Source organism: Protopterus annectens, chromosome 11.part0 (genome assembly GCF_019279795.1).
Source record: "Protopterus annectens isolate FY-2018-M chromosome 11.part0, PAN1.0, whole genome shotgun sequence".
Lineage (NCBI taxonomy): Eukaryota > Metazoa > Chordata > Ceratodontiformes > Protopteridae > Protopterus > Protopterus annectens.
The window spans coordinates 776,435,641-776,448,717 of record NC_056745.1 but is presented as its reverse complement, the minus strand read 5'-3'; the positions used below and the strand labels follow the sequence as shown (position 1 = coordinate 776,448,717).

Below are 13,077 nucleotides of genomic sequence, written 5' to 3'. Positions count from 1 at the left end.
AAATCTAAATCCCTTAGAGCCACACGCTCGAGGGACTTGAACCTCAGCACAGAAATAAATAGAACTTGCTGGAGGGACAGGTTCATAACCCAGAGGCTCCCTTCGCTCTGGAATAGAATTCCAGTTCATGTGAGGCAGAGCACCTCACTGAATCTCTTCAAGAAGAATCTCGATAGGTGGATGGGGGATCGTAGGTTTGTCCCAGGGATTACTCTCGTGTCACTATTAGACAGAGGCACAGTAAACTAAACCTTAAAAAGGGCACAGTATACTCAAATCAAGGGGTGGCGTAAGGCATACAGAATCGGGCTAGGCTTATAACTGTAACCACAGAAGCACAAACCTCCTCCAAAAACACAAAGTTCACAAAAGAAATAGTCCGCTTTCCCGCACAATAAAGTTTCCAAAGCCAGAAAAATGTTCCTTCACCGATAGTTGCAAATAAATTTATTGAATAGCAAACAGTTAAAACAGAATCAGTCCATCATATACCATAAACCAACATCGGTATTCCGTTTCTTGGTTTGGCTTAAAGTTAGCAGCAAACAAACAACACCACCAGCTCTTCTTACATATAAACTGATTCTGTTTTAACTGTTTGCTATTCAATAAATTTATTTGCAACTATCGGTGAAGGAACATTTTTCTGGCTTTGGAGGAAATCCCTTTATTGTGCGGGAAAGCGGACTATTTCTTTTGTGAACTTAGGCTTATAACTGCCCCAGGGCAGATAGCCTAGTATGAACCTATGAACCTATAAAACAACAACAGAATATAAGTTCTGGATAAAACTGAACTTAAAGAGATATAGTCATATACATTCTATGATTACTTTATTATTTTTGGCTGTTTAATGAATCATAATGATGTATATATTAAGAAACAATAAAGACACTTGTGCAAGTAGTTGTTACTGTAAGTGTGTTTGTTCCTGTATACAAAATTTCAATAAAATATTGAAAAAACTATGTCAGGTTTGAGAGATAATACTGTAAATAAATGTTAAAAATTATTTAAGGAAAAATGATGGTTATGAGTTATGTTGCCTGTGCTTGTGTTATACAGTATTAGCCACCTGGCAAGGTAAGGTTCAGCATTCCAAGTGGCTGTTACTTTTTGCCCAACTCTCTGCATTATAGGAAACACCATAACACATATTTATACAATGATGCATTTGCATTACATTTACACAATGGTTAATTTCTAGTAATATTGCAAATTTTGTTCCTCTGGCCAATGCAAGTGTAGTAATGCTGTTTTACAATGTCATCACTGTTGTCTGAGAAGCAGCTTTCAGTTAAACTTCAGTCCATTAAAATTTGGCTTTGAAAGACTGAAATGTTAATGATATTCTTATCAGAACAGTAACAACAATAATTGTTTTTTTTTAGATACAAATCCATATATTACCATATATGTTGTATTGTCTCAAGTCCTTAACACTGGTGAACTTTAGACAGCTGTAACATATGTCTTCTCTTGTCCCTCTGAGGAAACTCCCTAGTGCTTGCCCATACAAAACTGATGGCCTCTGATGTTTTCTCATTCAGATATTTACCACTGTTTCTGTGCAATACTTATATCCATCTATAAATACCCACTGGCTTCATCACATGTCTGTGGGCTCTGTGATATTTTGTCTTTCTAACAGATTTATTTTGTAAAGTCTTAGGCATCCTTTAGTTTACAGCATTTTCTCATGAGCATCCTGTCTCTCCTTTGTCTCATCTTCTCCCCGTTGCACTATTTTCCAGGACACATATTGACATCTCAGCTGCCCAGCCCAAATTACGTTTATCACAGCCGTTGCACTGTTTACCTGTCCTTATCAATATCCATTTCAGCCTGCCATATTAATTTAAAGCACAGTGCTTCATGTGATCCCTTCAGTGAGGGGTAACATATAGCAAAAAGTACAAACTTAAAAAATCTATTACTAATTGGAAATATCTTTCTTAATGCAACCTGAGATCTAATTGTCCATATCCACTGCTTTGTCATATCTTTGTTAATTATACCCCAGCATACATCTGTTTTGTGCATACTAACTAGCAGCATCTCCTCTTTTGTGTTTTACTAACTGCACACTTCAGACACTGCACCTCACTTGTCAAGGTTCCAATTTGTCCTTAAGAGTTTCCATTGTCCCAACATATTGCAATGTTAAAGGTTATATTCATTAAATACTATTAAACTACCTGACAAAAATGTGCAACAGCCCTTTTTATAGACTTCAGTATATCTTAAAAACAGAACTAAAGAAACCACTTACATCCCGGCCAAAAATTCAATTGTAACCCCTCTCCCAATAACTCACCACTTGAAACTGCAATAGAATTCAATTCTTATTGCATACATAGTGTGGCATCTCTAACCAAGGATTCCCCATCAATTAGTCCCAACCCTGCCCTACAGCCACATATCACCACATCTACTTTCACCTTCAAACATATGCCCACATCCTACAGAAAACTACTCTTAAACTCAAACAATACTTCAAGTGAGTACTTTAAAATACAGCCAATGGCATTACCTATCCTGCCTCAGTCCTTATAAACAGGTCAAGCCAGGAATCCCACATTCTGTTTCTCTGTAAACAATTATACATTACCTCCTACACAAAGGAGGAAATTCAACAGACAACACTAACTTTCAACTTATAACAGTCTTATCCCCCTCTCCAAAATAGTTGAAAAATGCATTCAAAAACAATTGCTAAACTATCTCCCACAGAATAATTCCTATCCCACACACAGCACAGCTTCCATCCCTCCCATAGTACTAACACTGTACTTCTGGCTTTTATAGATACTGTTAATAAAGCCAGATAAACTGGCAAATTAGTCTCCAGCTTATTTCTAGACATGTCTAAAGCCTTCAACACAATTTGTCACAGCAAACATCTACTTCAAATGTTCTCACTAGGTCTATCGCAGCCCACCCTTCTATGGTTCAAAAGCTTCTTATCCAATACCTATCAGTCAGTAAAATAGCACCCTCCCTCTATCCATAACTCCCAGTCACCACCATTACACAATAAGGCTCTATCCTTGGTCCCCTCTCTTTAACAGTCTTACCAATACTCTCCACACATCCACACAACAGGCCTCCTTAATACAATACACAGATGACTCCGCACTCACATGTACATTAGGCAACCTGGCACATCTCCAAAAAATTACTCAAGAAGCTTTAACAGCTACTGAAACATGGCTTTGAAACTCACAACTCATGCTCAAACAAAAAATACTTCTTTTTTCCCAAAAAATCCCTCTCATGAAAAAAATAAAATTTAAAATCCCCTCTCTTAATAATACAAACACTGAAGTCAGTTTTCATAGCAAATTATTAGGGATGATAGTGGATGATAATTTTACATTTGACCTGCAAATACAAAATTTTACAAAAAAACTGACCCAAAACTAAGGATGCTTTGCAGAGGCAAACTTTCTCATCAATGCAACTATAACTACACTTGCCACTTCTTACCACCTTCCTTCACAACTTTATGGCATTCCCATCCTTACTAATATCCAGTTATCACAAAAAGCAAAACTTGAACAAAGCTATAATAAAGTGGTCAAATTTGCAGCAAATACCCCTTTCAGAACCCATCACTCTGTAGCATTAAAAAGCCTAAATTGATTAGAACTACTACATCAACTAACATATACACAGCTTCTTACCACCTGTAAAGTTAAACAGCATCCATCTTCTTGTCTGGCACTAAATGCCATTCTACACATCTATGTTCCCAATCGGTCATTATGATCCAATGACCAAGAACTCCTTACTGTCCATAAACCAATCAAATCTGCTGATCATGATCTGTTCTTATACCATGCTAAGGCCTGGAACTCCTTACCTGTATCCATCAGGTCAATACCCTGCCTCCAGTCCTTTAAAACCAGTCTGAAAGACTTCCTAGCCAAAATCTGGCTCTGGTCTTATTCAGCCTCCATATAAATGTTATATCCCTAAATTTGAACAAGTACCTATTCGAATATTAAACCTCCTTACTCTTCACTCACTTCTTTACTTCAATCAATTTCTTTCCACTGACTCTCTAAATATGCCATAAGCCTGTTTTTTTTCTCTCACTTCATATTGCAAATCCTGTTTCTATTATACTAACTTACCTTTAAGTTCTCCAAACTGCCTAAAATTTCTCTAAATATTAAATCATTGTCATGTACATTGTAGCTATTCTTAACCAATGCTTTCACATTATGTTTCATTTGGTATAATTAAACTAAATATATTTTTGTATTATTTTTGAAGATTATAAAATCATTGTTCTTAAAATGTTTTTGTAATATTTTTTTCCCTAAGCCTCCACTGAAAATGAGGATCTTCCCAGTCAGATTTTCCCAGTAATCAAATATCAATAAATAAATAATAAATGATATAGAAAAGTATCAGACAAGAATGAGTGTCACCTCAAAGAAGTCTGCCGTTTTCTTGAGAAGGTGTTTCAGTTCAGATAATTCCAGGAAGTTCTGTTTCATGGTCTGCTGGTTCTGATTAATTTCTTGCAGTTCACTCTCCAACTTCTCCAAAACAGCCTGCAAATTATTAATAAATATTGGTGAGACATGAAATGTAAGCAACTTCACCATAAAAAAGCTAAAATTTATAAATGAGGATTAATGAAATGTGAACATTATTACCGTAAGAAGTCATCTGTGATTTGATTTCTTGGGAACTCAAGAAAGAATAACAAAAGCTTAATCTTTAATCAATGCCACAAATACAAAAGAAGACATCTACTAGACATAGCTATCCTAAGCACCCTCAGTCTTCAGTCTAGACAGCTTCTATTTCAGTCAGTCATGGTGGTTTAGTTGTCAAAATTATGTGTACGTGTAAGCAAAAGGCATGTCTTACAGGTTTTATGATATTGATGAATGCCCCTTCAGTGAGCAAAATTCTCAAAATGGCATTCACTATGATCACACACTACAAAATGAACTGGTCCCCCCACCCCAATGCAGGGGAGATCCCCTGCTCCACCTTCTTAGTTACAATTAACACACATTCTGCAGCCTAATGTGAGAAAGGTGCAAGTCTCTCAGTACAAGTTTCTAAAATTCATCTGACAACATCATAACAAGCAACATTCAACAAAAGCCATCTCAGTTAAACATACTGCTACCTGTTTTATATGGACCTCTTCCCCTGAGTCTAATTCTGTGACTTGCTTCTGCTTGCTAATATCTGTAAAATACTCATGGTACAAATATGCATCTATATATAACATTTCCGATATGACATTCAGCAGGACCAATGGCAAAGGGGTTCAACAAAATTAATAAAAGTACTGTTCTAAAAAGTCTTTTGGGACACTTCCGTAAAAAAGTTTATGAAGTTATTTGAATAATGACAATAACAATAATATTTCAATATTTTTATTTTTTTATTTTTGTAGCAGCTCCATTAACAATAAATAGAAACACTCCTTCTTTCTGCACTTCTGCATTTTAAGTCACATAGCTACAAGATAGCTGTGACATCAGACAGACAAACATGCAGACAGAAATTTAGACAGGCAAACAGACAGATAAATGGAGACCAAACTTCCAAGGATCCACTCCCTGAATGAGAAGCTTCACAAATCAGATATATTTATTGTGAAAAGGAGGCAATTAGCCTCTCCCATCTGCCCTTCAAATGTATTCAATGTTTTAACCCACTTCATCCTTTTCTATTCCATCACCCTTTCTCTACTTGTCCTGTGACATCTTCAATACCTCCATGGCTTCACTCTCCAGTGCCTGTTTAGACAGTCTATTCCATGAGTATTCAGCCCTGACTATGAAGTACTTTTGCAGATTCGGTGAGTAATTATCTATACAATCTGATGTTTGTGACCATACATCTCCTACGATTTCCCTGCAGAATGACCCTCTTATACCTGCCTGATATGATCTTGTTTACCCATACCATGTCTCTTCTGTTTTGTCCACTCTCTAGTGAGAAGATCTCTGGCTTTTCTATTCATTGGTCATAACCTGTACCATCCCACACAACCATCTGGTGAGTCACCTGGATTCTTTCCAGCACCTTGATATCTATATTCTTGTATGGTTTCCAGAACTGCAAACAACACTCAAAGTTGTAACCTGTTCAGGACCAGGTAGAGCAGATGAATTACCTTCTGTAGTCTCTCCCCAGAGGTTAAATTTCTGCATATCACACTGCTCCTTGTGGTCCAGTCTACGTATGAAAGTCACCCACAGACCCTTTTCCTACTCTGTCATTATCAATTTCACTCCCCCAGCTGATGTTTTAGACAATGGTCACTGTGTACCAAGTTCAGTACTCTTCATTTCACCCCTCTTCAATCTCCATTACTGTACCTAACTTTGTGTTATCAATGAAGCGGTAGAGCTTGTCTGTATTCCCTCAGATGTGTGAAGCAAACACTATGAAGACCAGTAGACCAAAATTAATACCTTCCTGCACCACTGAAGTTTTGAAATAATTTAGTACATGAATAGCCAACCATTCTAATGGCATTTTCTTCCATTTAGTCATTGACATTTGGCCTTTGATGTGGTGTGTGCTACCTCTATGCATCATTGTGCAGATAGTGCCTTGTTAGTTTCATAGATGATTACTTGGCTAATGGCCCTATGAGCCTTTTTAATCCTAGCCATGATCTCCCAAATGTAGCTGACATGATTTGATACCCCAGAGTAATATTAAGGGTTAGCTATAAGCTTGGACAAAGGGTGGGCAAGCATTTACAGGCTGCTTTTGTCTGTAAGAGGCATAGGTGCCAGACCAGGGGTAAATTTCCAACTCCACATCCTTTGGTCCAAGTTACACTTGAATTTAGTTAGGGAATAACTATGCTTCACATGGAAGGGAAGCCTCTTCCAGAGCAGTGATAGTCATTGAGCAGTAACACCTTTAGATTTTCCTGGGTTGCACTAGCTATGATGGAAGGTTTATTAGTTTGGCAATGCTTAAAAAAGACAAAGTTGTTGTTGTCTTCCGGCTTTTCCCGGTTAGGGGTTGCCACAGCAGAACTCCGGTCCACTAATGATTGGCAGTAGATTTTCATAAATGCCGAGGTGCCAGCTCGACGTTCAACCAAGGCACGAACATTTACGCATGTCTTTCGGACACCCACCCAACTGCGGGGAGGACATGCAGATTCCACAGAGAAAGCAGTCCCCGCACTCCAGCTGAGAATTGAATGGGAGAACCTCTTGCTGTGAGGCAACAACGCTACCGCTGCACCACCGCGGAAGTCACTTAAAAAAGACAATATGGGGTGGAAAAGGTTTTAGCCAATAAATATATTATGTGTGTTACTGTCAGAGATAGTGTATAATTACATCTCTCACATATCATATCAGTTTGCATCAGAAATAGGTGGTTAACAATATACATGAAACACCTGCTACATTGTAACAATATGTATGAAACACCTGCTACATTGTCTCAGAATGCCTAAATCCACCAAGTTAATTTCAGAGACAGTAGGACAGTGCATATCCATAGTTACAGATCCTATTATTATGTTTTACAAGGGGAATGGTACAAGAGGGATTTACAGCTGGCTAGCTAGGATACTGTAAGAGTATAGACTGCAAAAGACTATCCAAGACTAAACTTGGAGGGTGATACTTGTCAATGCATGTGCAACTAAGAACTGGGGAGATTTCAAAGTTTTTATAGTTTCAGTTTGAAGTGCCTGCATCTATGCAGGGCATGGCCAAAATCTGCTGCATAATGAGCAGTATTGTTAAATGTGTCAGCTTTACACAGGATCAGAAACTGACTATACAATCAAAATGGCCCCCTGGCCAGTCACCAAATTAAACTTAAAGCAAACTAGAAAAACTCCCAAGCTCAGAGAGAGATGAGGCTAATCTCTACTGCTACAAGAATGCAGACCTAATCCCCCCCTTAATCTAAAATGAACTCTGTTGTAGTAAAATGTACAGGATACAGTAACCCACAAGAAAATGCAACGAATCACAGGCTCAAGAATGCTTGCAAAATGCAGAAATCATAAGTACGAATAAAACCAGTGGCCAGGTGCAAGGTGCATAGATAATGACACATGGTGGGAGTCGAATAAGTAAAATCCAATAGTTACCCAAAAGTTCCCCTCCAATGTGGGAAGTAAGCCCCCCCACCCACCAAACTTATGTACACCAAATCCAAGATCAACATACCTTGGAGAAAAGTGAATATTCTGAGAAATAGCATCTCAGATTTAGTATATGTAAGGCCATTGTTTTGGCCATTCATTCCCTTTATTTTGGGAATCACTCTAGCAGGTACCAATATTTCAAATGGTTACCACAACGGATGCATTCAAAGTTGGTATCATTTTGAAATGGCTCTAGGTTATATCCCTTGCATTTTTCTGGTTCTTTATACAATACTGCACATGAGAAGGCCTTCTTAGGTTCTCTGGAATGTTTGAAACCAACCTTCAGTGTCTCTGGAAACAGTGGCATGACGCGGACAGTCAAAAAAAGAAAGTTTACTGGTGTATAGTGCCAGTCAACCTATGCAAAGGGATATCTTTACTACAGTGTTGTCCCAGCAGTTAAAAATATTTGTATTATGCTTGCCAAGCCCACAGACTTTCAGTTCAAGTTAACTACATAGCAAGAAATGTCCCTTCATATTTTTCTAAAAGAAAGCAAAGGCAGTATACATAGCATTGACAACATTTCAAAACAACTACTAGACCTCTCATCTGTTCACATTTTGGAGTAACAATCCTATCATCCAGTTGATTTACCCTTGTATAGGATGTGCCCATTTTTGGAGGTATATCCCTATTTTCAGATTTGGTTTACCCCTTCGCACAATTTTCTGAATCCCCTTCATCACATGTGATGTTTAAAGTTGTCTTGTAAGCAGAAAACCACAGTATACTGCCAGTGTAATAGTTCAAGAAATTATTACACAGTGTCTTTAATAATGTAATCATATTTTTCCATCATTTTCGTCAACCTCTTTTTTAAATATGTGTTTCTGAGTAGTATCCCACATCCCTTTAGGAAGCAGGAAGAGTTATGTACTATTTGGTATTCAGATTTTATACAAATTAAATGTCCATTTTTTTGGTTGGATGTTCCTACTTTTCAAGGGCCTTTGTTCCTATTTCAGTGTCTGTATGTGGAGAGGTATAACAACTACCATCCTGGTCACTTTTAAATCAACACAGTCAATACTACTAAATGTAGTATAACAGGAAACAAGGAAGCACCAGTGCCTTTCAATTCTGTAAAGAGACATTTCACATCTGGCCCTAAGTTATTCAACAATCTTCAGCTGTCAGCAGTACATCTTCTATATTCAGTGAACCATCTGATAGTTTCTCTAACCTGACGGAGATTAGTCTAGCATATAAATCCTGATGTTCTGACTGAAGTCAGTGTTGCAGTATTCCTGACATATAGGTTGTCACCTTTGATGTCTGGCTGGGGTACCAAAGCTTTACCTTCCCGAGGTTGTAGTCTAACGCATGACCATATGAGTGTGACTCTCCAGTCTACCTTACCAGCTGCCTGAATGCAGGCCATGCATAGTCAGACTGATTATTGTTTGGTTATTGATACTTTTGCTTTGATCATTTATCCGGATAGGTACCCCACTGGGGAACCTTCATGTTTACATACTCTATTTTGTTGAAAGTTTGTAGATATAAACCTAGGAGTGCTAAATGCAAGTGCAGTAGGCAGATTTCATACAAGGACTTGCACACCAAGTGTCTTTTTTGCCCTGGCCTGGAACACAGTCACAAATCTTGCTCACTCCATCAATCATTCATTCCCAAAACTCTCAGGTCAAGGCTTTCCTCTCTAAACATCTTTCTAGAGATTCAAGGTGTTAAATGCTTGGTCCAGTGCAAGATGGCCAAATCAATATCCTCAGACATCCCTCTTCCTCTGAAAAAAAAAGGTAATAAAGCCCAGAATGGCTCTGCAGCCCAACATATCAGACTCAAATGTACCCACTGAGGTTCCAGAGCTTATGGTATAACAGTTTACTTCCCAGTTGCCTGCTAGAGAGACCCCACCAGAGGTTAGAGAAGAGATCCCATGCTCCTTAATAGAAGTCAGACAGGGTTCCAAACCTCCAAGTCACATCCAAGTGGATATCACACCTAAAAAGAAAAGAATGGAAGACTAGGCATGTGGATTATCCCTCAGAACTAGGGAAGAGGAGTAGATAGATTTCTCACAGGGGTTACTCAAAGTTATTATGTCTTTGAAATCCTCTCCTTTGTGTCTCCACAACCACAGGCTACTCCTCAAAAACCTGCCTTGGTTTCCTCTTCTTCTTCTTCTGAAGAAGACAATAATTTTGACCATTCTCTAGACTATTTTTCTCAGCTACATTAGCTAGGACAAATCTCTTCTGGTGAAGATGACTCCTGTCTCTGTATTCACCTATTGAGCAAGCTTCCTTTGGGGAGACTATCCAGAACATGATGAAATATTTTGAATGTCAATCTGCTCAGATCTCTGATGTTTAAAAGAGTTACTACAGCCTCTTAGAAATGGGTACCCCTGCCCCTACTCCAGTCCCTCATGTCCTTGAAGATTTCCAGATAGCATTTCAGTCCACCTTTTCTGCAACAGATTCCCAACCACCAGCTTCTAAAAGACCAGACAGGTTTTACAAGGTGCCTGATGACCTAAAATGCTTACACAAAAATCCAGTGGCAGACCGGGCCCTCTGCAATATCTCTTCTCTTCAAATAAGCCCTCTAAGCTTCTGCCCAGTGCTAATACCCTACCTGTGGACAAAGACATTAGGGCTATGGATAGATAGAGAAAGAAGGTTCACACCCCCTGCTACCCTTGCTTTTAGTATAATTAGCTACCAGACTCAAATGACAAAGTACTTGATCTCTGTCCTGCACTCTTTAAACAAAGTTATGTTGGACCTCCTACACCGCAGTCAAAGCAACAAATGTAGAGCCTACTATCCCAGGCCACTCAAATAGCCAGACACAACATTAAGTTAAGTTATGATGCTGTAAATGCTACTTCTAGGGCAGCTGCCACTGGATCGGTTAGCCAAAGATATGCATGGCTTTGCAGTCAGCCTATACCTGAGGATTTCAAATCAAAACGTTTAGACTCCCCTTGGACAAAGACTTGCTGTTTGGTCCTTAGGCTGCCAGTCTGTTTAATACTCTCCAAGATAAAGGTATAACTATGGAAGATGGCAGACAGATCCCACTCTCCTCAGTTCCTAGCTAACATAGGAACCAGCTATTTAAATCTACCTCCTTTTTTAGAAGGGATCCTAGGACTTCTCAGAAACAGATAACCCCGTAGGAAAAGGTACTCTGAAAAAACCCATAGAGAACCAAGAGTGGGAAGGCCTCCCTTTGGAAGCAAAAACTTGTGACTACCTCTGCAGCACCCCTTCCCCTTCCCTCAGCACCATTAATCCTCTTTTCCAAAGACTGTCACTCTCCCTGGTCCAGTGGGAAGCTATTACCACAGAAAAGTGGGTTCTGTCTATCCTTATGGACAGTTATGTCATATCTTTGGAAACTATTCCCCGCTGAAAGGCATGCTACAACCTCATCACAACCAAATGTCCTTTCTCACCTCCATTATTCAAGACCTCTTGAATCAGGGCACCATCAAGAAATTTACAAAAGACTTCATGGCAAAAGAATTTTAGTAGAGGAGGTTTCTAGTGCCAAGAAAAGAAGGGCAATGGAGACTCTTCCTAGACCTTTATCTCTTAAACACCTAGTTGAAGGTACCATCTTTCAACGTGCTCTATCTTCATACTCTTCTGCCTTTCATTCTCCACCAAAGCTTTCTTAGTGTCACTAGCTCTGAAGGATGCCTACTTGCACATACCCATTTGTCCTTCCTGCAGATGATGCCATAGGTTTTCCTCTGGCTACTCATATTTTCAATTTACTGCTGTGTCCTTTGGTCTTTCCGCAGCTCCAAGGGAGTGCAGTAGTAGCTTTCTGTCACACTCAGGGAATCCAGATTTTCTCCTACCTGGATGACCTGTTGATCCATGCTGTCTCTCCAGAAATTCTTCTTCTGCATCTCCAGTTTACTCTCAAAATCCTGACAGGTTTGGATCTCACTATCAACTAGAAAAAAATCTCACATGGCCTGTACACAGAAACTCACTTAACTGAGCTGCAGACTGGACACAAAGAAAATGCACACCTTCCTCCCCCAGGAGAAAGTTCACAGACTGCCCAATTTTTTTCCCAAAATCTCTCCTCCCCAACTCATTCCTCAGGAAGTGAGATTAATAACTTTGGGGTAAATGGCAGCCACCATCGCTATGCTCCCTCTAGCCAGACTCTTATAAGGAAAATCTAATGGGTCTAATGAAATCTGTGTGGTTCCAGCACTGTCACCCCTTGGACACTCTGATTCCCCTCCTCCCTTGTCTGACAAAGAAGATGCTTTGGTGGAAGAGACAAGTCATCCTCAATCAAGGAATGCTATTCACACAACCTTCTCCACTTCAACATGTTCACACAGACACCTCAGACAAGGAGTGAAAGGCATGGACAGGATCACATCAAGTGCAGAAAAATGCCAACCTCATTTCCTGAAGGAATACATCAAGCTGAAGGAAATTAGGGCTCTTTTACAACCTTTTCAGGTCTTCACCCACCTTTGGAAGCCTGGGTCACTCAGTGTATGCAGACAATGCTACAGTCAAATGGTATATAAACAAAGAGGGAGGCAACAGGTCTTACCAACTGTGCATGTTAGCACAGGAGGCATGGAATTTTGTCACCCAGATGGACATCAGGACATCACACTCACAGCCACATCCATCCCTCCCAGGATAATGTGCTTGCACACTCACTAAACTGCTCCCTGGGGACCACCACAAATGGATGGTAAATAGACATCTTTTTCAGATAATCACCCTTCAGTTGAGAACTCCTCAAATAGACCTCTTTGTGTCAGCAACCAACCATCAGCTTCCACAGTTCTTCACCAGGGCCCTTGTCCCTCAGCATGGAGGACAGATGCCTTTTCCTTTGTGTGAATAGGGAAGCTCATCTGTGCTTTTCCTCCTCTGACTGCGCTT

The 13,077-nt window shown here is 39.5% G+C and overlaps 1 protein-coding gene across 1 annotated transcript in view; it reads right to left on the bottom strand.

Moving 5' to 3' along the window:
* Window positions 1–13,077, bottom strand: part of ATP6V0A4 (ATPase H+ transporting V0 subunit a4) — a 563,239-nt gene that overhangs the window by 396,884 nt on the left and 153,278 nt on the right. The window contains exon 5 of the mRNA XM_044088210.1: window positions 4,440–4,565. Coding sequence (XP_043944145.1) covers window positions 4,440–4,565 — 126 coding nt within the window. The remainder of the gene's footprint in view (window positions 1–4,439; window positions 4,566–13,077) is intronic.